The sequence below is a fragment of the Rhipicephalus microplus genome, unplaced genomic scaffold, assembly GCF_043290135.1.
Source record: "Rhipicephalus microplus isolate Deutch F79 unplaced genomic scaffold, USDA_Rmic scaffold_48, whole genome shotgun sequence".
Classification (NCBI taxonomy): Eukaryota; Metazoa; Arthropoda; class Arachnida; order Ixodida; family Ixodidae; genus Rhipicephalus; species Rhipicephalus microplus.
Window position 1 is genome coordinate 213,256 of NW_027464621.1, and position 13,530 is coordinate 226,785.

At 42.4% G+C, this 13,530-nt stretch overlaps 2 protein-coding genes across 5 annotated transcripts in view; one reads left to right on the forward strand and one right to left on the reverse strand.

The window, feature by feature from the left end:
• The window catches only part of LOC142788209 (uncharacterized), a 58,702-nt gene that overhangs the window by 29,936 nt on the left and 15,236 nt on the right, over positions 1-13,530 (reverse strand). The window contains exons 2-3 of one of the 3 annotated variants that reach the window (XR_012889279.1): positions 3,242-3,296; positions 2,143-2,258 (exon numbers count right to left, since the gene is read on the reverse strand). The exons of 1 other annotated variant lie outside the window; for it this stretch is intronic. The gene's annotated coding sequence lies outside the window, so the exon portion shown is untranslated. Of the gene's footprint in view, positions 1-2,142; positions 3,297-13,530 lie in introns of all 3 variants that reach the window. One more of the 3 variants, XR_012889278.1, reaches the window with a different exon arrangement.
• LOC119177282 (protein O-glucosyltransferase 2) overlaps positions 1-13,530 on the forward strand; it is a 38,638-nt gene that overhangs the window by 17,265 nt on the left and 7,843 nt on the right. For both annotated transcript variants that reach the window (XM_037428727.2, XM_037428728.2), the window contains exon 7: positions 457-858. In XM_037428727.2, the coding sequence (XP_037284624.2) occupies positions 457-858 (402 nt within the window). The remainder of the gene's footprint in view (positions 1-456; positions 859-13,530) is intronic.

Sequence of the window (13,530 nt, forward strand, 5' to 3'; positions counted from 1 at the left end):
CTAACGAAAACTTGCATGTGACATTCTACAGGAGCCAATTTTAGGCCCTTTACCTTTTTTATTTTCTTTAACGACATTCCAAACGGACCACTCACTATGCTGATACCAGCGATGCTATCGTTTTTATTCATATGGCCCAAACTCGGTGAGATGCTGTTTATGAATAGATATTTAACATAGACACAGTAGATTCTCATTAAATGGAACCTGAAGGGACCAGGAAAATGTGTTTTTATTTAGCAGGACCTCCATTTGCTGAGAGGTGGCCAGGGGTGCAGAAATACAAGTACAAAACCAATCTTGTCAGAAGCACTTGTTTCATTTAAACAGCAGTTCCGTTCAACAGATTTTCATTTATTGGGAATCTACTGTACTGTGATGTCTTGCTCTTTCAACTGTTCTGCTGCTTGCACACTCTAACAGCGTCTCCTAAATTTCACTTGCTTGTAACCGCAGTACAAGTACCAAATCAACGTGGATGGCACTGTGGCTGCTTACCGGCTTCCTTACCTCCTGGCTGGCTCTGGTTTGGTGCTGAAGCAAGAATCTGAGTACTATGAGCATTTCTACTCTCGCATCTCGCCCATGGTGCATTATGTGCCCGTTCAGCACAACCTCACTGACCTAATCGAAAAGCTGACCTGGGCACGTGGCCATGATGATATTGCTCAGGGAATTGTCAAGGAAGCCCAACAATTTGCATTGGATCACCTCTTACCACACCATGTGTTTTGTTATCATGCACAGCTTTTCCATAAATACTCGCTGAAGCTAAAGCGACGTGTTCAAGTTTCTGAAGGCATGGAACATGTGGCGCAACCTCATGATAAGCATTCATGTGACTGCGGAGACCAGCAGGTAAAGATATTTTGTATAAGTTTTCAAATCGTTTGGCATGTTACGGTAGAAAAAACTGGGCATTCAACATTATACAGAGTACTTAGTTTTTCGTTTTTCATTTGTGTGCATGGTGTAAAAGCAAAAACTCTGTCATAAAAGGAAGTGCATATTCTTTCAATTTTATTTTTTTACACATACTGTCAGCACATGCCAATGCAGGAGTTAAGGTTAGATTGCTCTGTTGTACTAATATAGCATATTTGTTCAATATATAGCAATCAGTAGATGGTACAACGTACCACACGAGGTAAATGTGGCTAAAGTGCATCACATATAATTTTTTTAGTTAAGTCACAAAAGGTAAAGTACAGTCGGCCAAATTTTTAGCTATTGTGCACAAGCGGCAGTTTTTTCTGCGTATCTTTGCCATACGACTGAATCATGTTCCAGAAAAAAGGTGAGAACAAGTGAATGCCCATGAAGCACATGTCCACAAAACAATTTCTTGCAACTGCGTTCTATCATGAGGCGCTGACAGACAAAAAAAGTGGCCGCTGCGATCCATAGTTAAAGTTTTGGCCGACTGTATATCACCTTATAGATCTACAAAACTAATTCAAGTCATTGAAACAATTAAGAGTCAAGGGAATGGAAATAATAGCATGTTGAAATGTAAACCCACCATTTACAAATACAGTAGACTCACAATAGTTCAAACTGATAATTTATACTTTCAATTAATTCAAACTCCATCATTCGATTAATTCATACTTTTTGTGGTTCCATACCAGAAAATATGTGCTGCTTTCCCACTACTATTTAAAAATATGGGTGCTTATATAGTCTTAACAGTCTGAAAATAAGCATCTCAGGCCTTCAAGCAAAAAGGCTTTGCTAGTAAACAAGTGTTTGAAATAAAGTACATGCATGGTGAGCCACGATGCTTTTCAACTGGTATAGAGAGCTTTGTGCTGAAGGCACATATAGCAAAGAAGCAGTTGACAATTCATGATTTTTTTAAGAGGTTCCCTTCACCATTCCCTTAAAGTACTTCAACTATAACCCACTTACAACGATCACAAATACGTGTAACGATCTATCGGTTATAACGACCATATTTCGGTTCACTTCCCATTTTCTTATGCTACTCATTCAAACTATGTCCACATATAAAGAATATTTTTCAAAGTCTTCTACTGTTACAACAATCACGTCCGACATGGTAGCGGCAAAAATATGGCACTTACGAAGCGGAACAAAAAATTTAAAACAGACATTCTAAAGTACGTGAGAAGTGCATACTCATTCATGCCACGGTGCACTTTACTAGCGACAAAGATATTGCTGATTGCGACGAACACCGTATGCAGATTTCGGACGCTGCAAGCAAGGTTGCTCACTTTTCAGGCATTTCTTCACTGGTGGAAAGGCAGTAGGGAAAAAAAGAAAAAAAGAAAGCAGCATGAAGACTTGCAGTCAGTTTTAACATGGCAAACTTTTGTGACGCAAGTCTCCGCAGGTATATGACCACCGCCAATTAACAATACAATGCCTTCAAAAATAAGAATTCATAAATACTAGAAGCAATAACTTTTTGTTGTTTAAAAGTTTCCTGTGGTGCTCATCTCACCGACGCCACAATGTGCCTCGAAAGGTAATAGCACTGACCGCTATGTCAGGGTTACTGACTACCATCGCAGGGGCGTCTGCGTAAGCAGGCGTTTGGTGTACAGCAACACCACGGACCCGAGCTAACAGGAGGGGTTTTGACTCCTTCTTATGCTTAGCCGTGCGTAGTTTTGCCGTGTCCGGGGAAAAGGGGATCCTGGGGGTTGAACTGACGCTAAGTGTTTGGACCTTAAAGACCCCCCCCCCCCCCCCCCTGCTGAGGCAACACACCCATTTGTCTCCAGCTTCACGTAGACGGCACCCCTGGGCTGACCCACCCAGGGCAAATCGGCAGTCTCCTTCTCCCATCTCTCTCTCCTCTCATCTTCGTCTTTATCTTTCACTTTTTATCTGTCCTGTTATATTCTATCTTTCGTGTACTTGCAATTTTTCCTGGTGCCGAGGGTTAACCTTGTGTAGTTGCCCAGCCATGGGTAATTATATGTGGTTATAGTGGCGATGCATGGCTGGCGGCTTCAAGTGTTCTACCTTGCAGCGTCCCCTTGTTGCGCTCGTGGTGGGTGGCCACCATCGCCGCCGAATATTTCATAACCTGTGTGGCACACTTCTTTCCCGCACTCACTGATTGTCACCCGAAAAGGTGGTGCACCGAAGAAAGCTTTACACTCCAGAAACCAAAGCAGTCCTTCCCGAAGCACCATGTCATGCACAGCCAAAAATAATGCAAAACAGTCCGATCAATCTCGCCTTTTCTCATTTCAAAAACACTCACAGAAGCCATTGGTCGAGGCTACAATGTAACCAAGTTGGGAAGTGGCGACCTCCTCCTGGAAGTACGTGACAATCTCAAATATGATAATCTATCTAAACTTGTAGCATTTGGGGATGTCCCAATTTCAGTAAGTCCACACAGATCAATGAATACAGTGTGCGGTGTGGTCTCTGATGAATACCTACTACAACTATCTAAAAGTGAATTATTTTAATGCTGGCAAGACCAGAATGTGGTCAAGGTCGAGAGAATAGTGATACAACAAGAACAAGAAACAGCAACAAGACATATAATTATTAATTTTGGTACTATGACTTATTCAATTCGATGAAATCGGCTACTGTAAGCTTCGTGTCAGGCCCTATGTGCCAAATACCCATTGATGTTTCAAATGCCAGTGCTTTGGACACGGATCGCAAAGCCGCAGAGGGCGCGCTACTTTTGCAAAATGTAGCTCCAACGAACACTCATTGGAGACTTGTACTGCAGCAGCCCGCTGTGCGAACTGCGAAGGAGACCATCCCGCCTACTCGCGATCGTGCCCATCCTGGAAAAAATAAAAACAAATTCTCAAGCTTAAAGTGAGTTCAATCTATTCTTTGAAGAAGCACTTAAACAGTTCACACTCGATTAGTCCATTCCCTATTTTGCCGATGTGATGCACTGGAGCTCTGTGCCACACTTTTCCACGCCCACAAGTGTCACACAGAGTGTGACCACGGGTGCGCCATCAACGCCCCCGGTCAGAGCAGCCTGTACTGCTCCGCCACCGGATAAACAGGGCTAGCAGACTCCTGTGTCTGCCGGACCCCGGGCCACTGCAAGCGCAGTTAGGCCCGAAACCATTGCGAACATGACTGCTGGGCAGGCACCATCCGCCACCTCGCAGGTGATAGATACAAGTCCCACTCCTCCAGTGCCTCAGACGCCAAAGAACAAGTGCAACTCTTTGGAGCGCTCCAAGAAGGAAAAACCCCGAATTACAAGGCCCCCAAAAGACACTGTAACCTAAGACAACACTTTTTGCACACACAGCACCATACGAAATTAAAGTGGCACAAATGCTACAGTGGAACGTCAGAAGACTGCTGAGAAACCTTGACGATATCTCAGAACTTCTGTACAAACATACACCAAAAGTGCTGTGTGTACAAGAAACACTTAAAATCCAAGCACACCAACTTCCTACACAGTTACAACATTTTTCGAAAGGATCGGGCTGAGGCTGTCATGTCATCCGGCGATGTTGCCGTTGTGGTTGATCAAGGAACAGCCTCTAATTTTTTTCCTTCAGATACCCCTTGAGGCAGTGGCTGTCCGAGCTGTCCTCTTTAATAAACTGGTCACAATTCGCTCTATTTACATACCTCCGCATCACAAACTCAATAAACAGGAATTCCAGTGATTAATAAATTAACTTCCAGAACTCTATCTTGTCTTCGGGGACTTTAATGCACATAATAGCCTCTGGAGTCTCGCTGCAATGCACAAGATCGCCTGATTGAACAGCTCCTTTTTTTCTTCCAGGGCATGCCTCCTGAATCGAAAAAAACCAACATATTAAAGGATCGTTAATAATACCTACTCGTCAATAGACCTCCATCACTCCTGTGTCTATTTAAATGGGAAGTCAATAATAATCCATCACATCAATAGCAAGCAAATGCATGTCCTTCACAGGTACCCAAATGGCTCACCATTAAAGTTGATTGGGAACAGTTAAAAAAAATTACTTTCTTAACTTGAACTGACATGGGGGTGTTAAGCATAGAGGCACCTGAGGGCTACTTGACAGCCTTTTTGAATGAAGCTGCAACCAAATGTATACCTCAAACTTGTGGACCGTCGGGCAAATTACGAGTCCCATGGTGGAATAATGAGTGCCGTAGTGCACGCAAAAAATAAAATAAGGCATGGAAGTTGCTTAGAGACTCACCAACGTCGAATAATCTTATAAACTTTAAGTCGCAAGGCAGAAGAGTGAGCTGACAGGCGAGATGAGGAAGTTGGCGTAAATTTTTATCGGGCATTAATTCACACTCAGATAAGGCGAGAGTCTGGAACATGGTTGGTAAGGTGGCAGGACAGCAAGCACACTCACTTCCTCTAGTGAACTCACAAGAAGAGAGTTTGGAATACCAAGCGAACATTCTCGGTGCACACTTCGAACAGGTCTCCAGCTCATCCCATTACAGTGCAGCATTCCAAAGATACAAAGCAAGAATAGAAAAAATAAAAAATAGATCGCAAATCCACAAACATTGAGGCATACAATAAACCATTCATCTTATCTGAGCTACCAGCATCGCTAAACTGCTGCAGTAAAACCGGTCCAGGCCTCGACTGCATAGTATATTCAATGCTAAAACATCTGCCCCCTGAAACCCAAACAGCACTCCTTTCCTTGTACAACGCACGCCATTTGGCTTTCCAGTGAGATCCCTTCCACCTGGAAAGAAACCATCATTATTCTGATTCTTAAACAGGGCAAGGACCCGTCTTCAGTCTCTTGCTACAAGCCAATAGCATTAGCTAGTTGCCTTTGCAAGGTCTTAGAGAAAATGATAAATAGGCAACTGATGCACTTCCTTGAAACTAATAGCCTACTCGCCCATACCAGTGTGAGTTTTGAGAGGCTAGGTCCACCACTGACCACCTTGTCCGTATCGAGGCACAAATTCGTGATGCTTTCATTCATAAAAAGTGCTTTATTTCTTTGTTTCTCTATACGGAGAAGGCCTATGACACTACGTGGCACCATGGCATACTCCGAGACCTGTCACACTGAGGTGTGCAGGGTAGAATGTTCGCGATAATCGAAAGCTATCTGTCCAATCGAACATTCTGTGTTCGAGTGGGCACTGCTTTGTCCTGTACATATTTCCAGGAAACAGGGGTGCCGCAAGGAGGTTTATTTTGTTGTACTCTATTTATAGTCAAAATGAAGTCCTTGTGTCTTGCTATTCCACAAAATATATTTTACTACACATATGTTGACTATGTACAGGTCGGTTTTAAATCGTATAATCTCTCCATCTGTGAATGCCAGGTCCAATAAGGTTTGAAAAAGATATCGAAATGGGAGGATGAAAATGGGCTTAAACTGAATGCACAAAAGAGCACTTGCGTCCTATTTTCTATAAAGGGGAGCCTTCATATGGCTCTGGCATCGACCTGCATGGTGAACATCTGCCTGTAAAGACTGAGCATAAGTTTCTGGTCATATTATTAGACTCAGAACTGACCTTCATATAACACATTTGGCATATCAAAAATAAGTGTCTAAAAACTATGAAAATTCTGAAAGTGCTATCTTGAACTACATGGGGTAGTGACAAGAAGTGTCTGCTTAACCTTTGCAAAAGCCTCATTCGCACTCGTCTAGACTACGGGGCTGTTGTTTATCAATCTGCGACACCAAGTGCTTGAAAGATGCTGTATTCTGTGCACCATTTGGGCATTCGCCTTTCTACAGACGCTTTTCGCATTAGCCCCGTGGAGAGCCTGTAAGTGGAATCGAATGAATGGTCGCTCCACCGACAGAGATGTTACAAGTCTTTTGTGTACATTCTGAAGGTGAAGGCAGACAATCAACATCCCTTTCATTTCTCAATTAATTATTTGTCTAATTCTAGCTTGTTCGGGAACCGTCTTTTGTTGAGGCAGCCCTACTCTCTCCATGTGAGGGGCCTTGCCGAAGAAACAGGTGTGCCACTTCTTGAACACAGTTTGATAGCTCCTGCTGTATATATCTGCCACCGTGGCAGTGGCAGCTTATAGACTGTGATGTCTCTTTTGTGGAAGTAACAAAGCACTCCCGCTTACACTCATCCATACGTACTTCTTCGAACTACGAGATAAATACACATGCCCTGAGTTTTTTACCGATGCCTCGAAGCCCAACACTTCTTTGTCATAGGCAGTGGTAGGCAAATCCTTTTCGGAGGCCAGCGTTTTCCATCCTGATACAAGCATTTTCACAAGAGAAGCTTATGCAATACTGGCAATCATAAACCACATCAAACAGATAAAACTGCAAAAGGCGGTAATATACACAGATCTCCTAAGTGTGGTAAAAGCGCTGAAAACTCCTAAAAACAGAAAGCCTGTCTTTGTCTCGCTTCACTCACTTTTATGCACACTGTACTCATCCAAACAGCATGTCGTTGTCTGCTGGGTGCCAGGGCACCGTGAGATACAAGGAAACGTTTTGGCGGACACGCTGGCTGCAACCGCCAACAACACCGCTGCCAATGCATCAATACCAATCCCTGCACTTCACTTAAACCTTTTCTAAAATGAAAGCTCAGGGGTTATTAGCAAAGCAAGTGGGATAGACACACACACAATAAACTCCATGTTATTAAGCCACAACTTGGTAATTGGTCACCATTATCAAAATCATGACAGACAGAGATAACACCTACAAGACTTAAGAACATTCCACACGCACACTACACATTCATACCTTTTGTCTGCCAGCGATCCACCATTGTGTGAGAAATGTGAAGAACCACTTGCGGTTCTCCACATCCTCGTCTAGTGCAATGAATTAAATGCTTGAAGAAAAAAGCACTTTTTACTACCCTACCGGCAGCAGCTGCCATTACACATTGCGATGCTCATCAATAAGGATTCGCTTTTTAAACTTTTATCACTGTTTACATTTTTAAATGACATACATAGTTTTCACTCCATATTCCGAGGTGATCCATAGCACGACTTTTGTACCGTGGTCATGGCTGCGATGACTACATCCCCGCCATAGTTTTATTACAATGACCTTTTGCCAACCACTTTCACTGCTTATTTTTCATGTCACTACCATGACTTTTTAATACTTCTATGTTTTTACCCGTGTTAGCGTTAGGAATTTCGAGGCCCTTATACAGCCATGCACTATATCATTGTTCACATCTCTAGTCTACTGAAATGGCACTCTTTGGCCATCTTCTGGTCCTTGCACCATGAAACACCACACATCATCATCATCATCAGTGATACTTACTACTGCATGGTTGCGGCAGTGCCTTAACAGATAAGCATATCTAAAGAGTGAAGGCGAGGTGGCCGGTGTTGATGAACGGCCATTTTCATTCATTGTGGATGACCTTACCCCAGTCATCTGCAGATATCCGCTCGAATGCATGTGTTCAAACTGCGCGGAGTGACGATGTTACAAAAGCGTCATGCTGCTGTTCGCCGCCACAGCGTCATGCGAGGCTGCTTGCTAAATACGTGTCTTCCTCGTGTTGAACAAACAGCCTACTTGCAACACCAAAGAACAATACGAGGTGAAGCATGTGCGAAAAACGCACAAACACACACATATATTACCCTCCAAATGGCCCGGCATGTGACGGCAAAAGCCGAGTAAGCGACCTGCTGCACACAACTAGTCAGCGATGATTGGTTGCGGTACCGTGCTTCAGTGGAGCAGCAAGAAACTAGAGTTTGTGGCGAACAGCGGGAGTTACTTAACATGCAAAAAGGCCTAGCCTGTCACCGCAGCGGTTGGTAGCACTCTTTAATGAAGATTTACAGAAAAAAAATGGTTTGGTCAATGTGCACGTTAAGGGTGAGTTCATATAGTTTAACTACTGATATAACGACCACTTCCCGCGGCACTTTCGAGTTCGTTATAAATGAGTCCAACTGTATTATGAAACTTTTTATATGGCGAAGGACATCCGTTTTAGAACCTAAGGTCTATAGAACACCAGGTATTGTATAACTCAATGTAAAGAAGCATGTTTATGCATGATTATAATGTCACAAAGTATTATTGCTACTGTGGAGAAACCAGATGCAATAAATTAAAACTTCTGATTGTGCTAGTGGTGGCATGGCTAACTTGAGCACTGTTGTGAATGCAATTTTACTGGAATTGCATTCCGCACGCCATGCACCGCAGAATAGAGAATGACTGCTTGCTAAGCAACATATTTTCCCACAGCAGCTGTAGGATTTGGGTGCATCTCATTGCTGTTTGCACCTTTGAAGCGATGTGAAGGAAGGGCATGTGACTGATGCATGGTGTGTAGATAGTCTGACTTGTTGTAGTATCACACACTACTCAACCATTCCAATTTGGCATCCTCTGGTCCTTTCATATTCTGATTTCACGAATTTCACGATCAAATGAGGAAATTTACATTCCCCAGCAAATCATTGAAAAGTTCAGTGTTTACATCAATCCTAATTAGTAAACTAACTGTCCAGCAAACCTGATTCAAGGAAGTGTTTCCTGAAAAGGTTCAGTAAATATGTTGCAATTTTTAAAAATTTTGACAGAGATGGGTTTTTCTGTAAGTGTGTACTGTAACATATTTGATTGATTGATATGTGGGGTTTAACGTCCCAAAACCACTATATGATTATGAGAGACGCCGTAGTGGAGGGCTCCGGAAATTTAGACCGCCTGGGGTTCTTTAACGTGCACCCAAATCTGAGCACACGGGCCTACAACATTTCCGCCTCCATCGGAAATGCAGCCGCCGCAGCCGGGATTCGAACCCGCGCCCTGCGGGTCAGCAGCCGAGTACCTTAGCCACTAGACCACCGCGGCGGGGCTACTGTAACATATTTAGATAAAAGCATCTCGGCACCCTATTGATTCATTCATTCACAAATCTTTATTAGTGTCCTGAAGCCCGGTCGTTTCAGACTGAGGCGGGCCGGGTCCACGTCTGTACCGTCAGGCCGAGCCTTATGGCGTCACCGTGGACCTTCTGGACTGCCCGTAGCTGATCTTGATAACACGTGCTTTGCACCATCTTCTGCCAGTAAAAGCATTGTTCTTCGGGGTCGGCGAGAGTCCCGGGCCAGCCCGCCAGCATGTGTCTGATTTCAATAATGACATCGCATGCATCACACTCGTCTTAAATTTCACTGTCAGGGTGAATTTTATTTAGAAAATATGGAGTGGGGTAAGTTCCAGTTTGCAGTAAACGTAATGTGACTGTCTGAGGCCTATTCAAGCTAACATGTGGCAGTGGGAATTGCCTACACCCCAAGTAATAATATTTTGTTATGTCGTTGTATCTGATTAAATGATCTTTATGATCCCCGGAATGGTAGTGGGCGTTGGATTGGGTCTGACCGGTATGGCAACGGAGTCCTCATGCCAGGTCATTCGTCGCCTCGTTGAGATTAACCTGAGTCTCGTCCACTTGTTCCATATGCGTAGGAAACCATTGGATTTCAGTATCAATAGCATTGACTTTGTTCATAAGTTTAATCACAGTCCCAGCGACATAGTCCTTGTCAAAGCTCGTAGTTGCTGCTTTGGAGTCACTGTAGATGTATGACCATTTTCTGTTCCTGATGGCTAAAGCAATCGTGGCTTGCTCAACCACCGTGGAGTCCTTAGTGAGTATAGTCAGAGTGTCCCGTACCTCTCCCTGGCTGTCGACCACGGCAGCCGTGTAGGCCTCTTTGCCTTTCACCCAGGCTGCGTCTAGGACGGCTGCCTGTTGTCCTACCTGTTTGATTTCTTTCAATAAAGCTTTCGCTCTCGCTTTTCACCTGCTAACATTGTGTTTAGGATGCATGTTTCTCGGCAGGGGAGTGGTTCATATCACGCTTCTAAGCTCCGCGTTCAGTTCGACTTCAACCTCCTTCGGGTTCTTTGATCTATTGGGGACTGACTTGATCGCTTTGAATATCAGCCTACCTGCACATGTCCTCGTTATTCTTTCCTTCTGCATCGTCTGTTGCACTGCTATGTCATTCATGGTATTGTGCATGCCTAGGCTCATGAGTTTCTCGTTCGACGCACTGTTGGTTATACTTAGGGCAGCCTTGACTAACTTTCTGATAATAGTGTTGAGCTTGTTCTGCTCGGCCTGCGACCATTGGAGGAGACCTGCCACGTAAGTGAAGTGACAGAGAGCGAAGGCATGTAATAGTCTTAGAGAGCTGTCATCACCAGGGCCCCTGTGTTGGTTGGTGATTCTCCTCAGTAGCCTGAGCTTTTGTTTTGATGAAGCCATTATAGAGGACTCGACAGCTGGTAGCACTATTAGTATGTATGGGATGGTGATATGGGCAGTGATGGTTGCTTTAGTTATTTCCTGGTTTATGCAACAGATAGCATTGATCATTACCTTGCAACTTTCTCACTCGACCTGCTCACACAATAGCTGCATTCTTTCTCTGCTTTTTCACGTATTGGTATCGTTTGTCATTGCTTCACATGACCATCTACGTTGCCTGCATTGCTCAAACGTAGTGTTTCCAGTGTCCAAGGCACTCTCGTAGTACCATCGTGAGCTTTTTAGACTCACAGGCATGGTTTGGCATAGCTTTTAGACGTGGCTACATTATTATTTCAGATATTGAATAAGTAAAATAAAATGCTCAATTTTACAAACAGCTTGATTTAACGAAATTAATTGGACAATGGCTGTCACTCTGGTAAATTGGGTTTCAACTGTACCTGTGAGCGATCATGATCATTCAGGAGTTGGATGTCACAACAAAATATCTGGCAAATCATCTCGATCAACGAAAAGCAAAAACATCACTGCTTGTTTGGGCATATCGCAAAGATATCAGTCGTTTTTGGATATCATTCTTGAAGATCTCAATAGCTATTTCAGCCTTTTGACGAACACAATGAATTTCCAGTGAAGGTAATCTTAATTTCGACAGTGCATTGAACCTGCGTTGTCCTTTTTGTTTTTTCTGTGTGTGACTTACAGCACTTTGAAGGCTTCACCAGGTCGCGAGATCGCAGATTCAACAATGTTAATTTTTTGCATAGTTCAAATTAGTTTTTTTTATTATTGTATTACTATATTATTCTAAAATTCTTACAGCCATTTCCATGTGAAGATGAGTAAATCTTCTGGCATAAAAGGTCAGATTTCAGCTTAAAAGGATACAAAAGTGAAACAATGAATTGTTTCAAAAAATTGTATTGTGGGAACTTGTACGGTATTGTGAAATTGTACCATGATAGATCGTACTGTGAGACCTCTAATATCCTTAATTTCACAATCGTAAGTTTATTAATAAGAGAGAAGGTCAAGGTCAAAGTTTCATTCTTTTTAAGTTACGCACCAAAATCTCCATGCAGAACAAAATGGATTTCAAAAGGCACTTTTCTTGTTCTGATTACATTGGCTCAACGAAATTTTCTGAAACTTGGTGTGTAAGGCCTATAGCTTCCTCCAAGGACAATGTATTTTATTTTTACCGATTAGGAACTCCATAGGCCCTAGTATATGCCATCGAAATTGCTGATGTCACGATGATTTGGGTGAAAATTTAGAGTGGCGTCAACACCCACATTTTCTTTTTGTACGTTCTCTCTCTTGCCATCTTCTCAGGGTGAGAGGGGTGATTTCAGCATTGTGAAAAAGTGATTTACCAATACGAGAAAAATCTTTTTTCTCGTTGGTGCCTCTTCAATGAAGTTTTGATATGACGTAGTAAATCACCAACCGTATTTTACCATCTTTGTTATATTAAGGTTTAACAATATTTGGAAATAAATTCGTTTGAACCTATTAAGTTGGGACAATTAAACTACTTATATATTGTAGAAAGTTACACCACTTACCTTTACTGTGAACCAAGAATGCATGAGAGGTCATGTAATACATATAGTATATAATATATAATGGATATTATTGCATAACATCATTTATCCAGTGGGAAGGCAGACTCTAAATGCAATTAAAATCATTAGATATTATAACAGAGTCATTGGTAATAACATAAATTTTACTGAAAAAGAATGTCGCAGTAGATAAAATTGGAGACCATAGCTTGTAAGAATTTTATTGAAGCAATGGACAGATCAGTACAGAAAAGCAAAATTTTTCAACACATTCAGTTTGAAAATGAAAATTTTCTTCGGCACATAAACTGAGTACCAGCTTTGGTATTCATTTTTTTTTTTAAGTTCTACGGGCTGCTGACAAAGTGTGATAAGCGCAAGATATTTAAGTTCATCCCCAGAAACTTATGTTTTACCCTCTTTTTATTCAAAGCATGTGATGATAAAATCGATGATTTCACTTAAAGGGCTACTGACACAAAACTTTGCGGCCAAGACAACCTGCGGAATCGATTCCCATGAACATGCGTATTTCATCTGGAAAATATCAATAGGGAATATAGCTTGAAACATACTTTAAATTAATTTTGAAGTTTGAATGAGTAATAAACTCTATCATGTTATAGACAACCTCAAAGAGGACACTTGTGGACCCCCTACTTAGCTCACATGACCTCGCTGCATTAAGTTATGACGGCTCGTAACTGCCATTTTTCTTTGG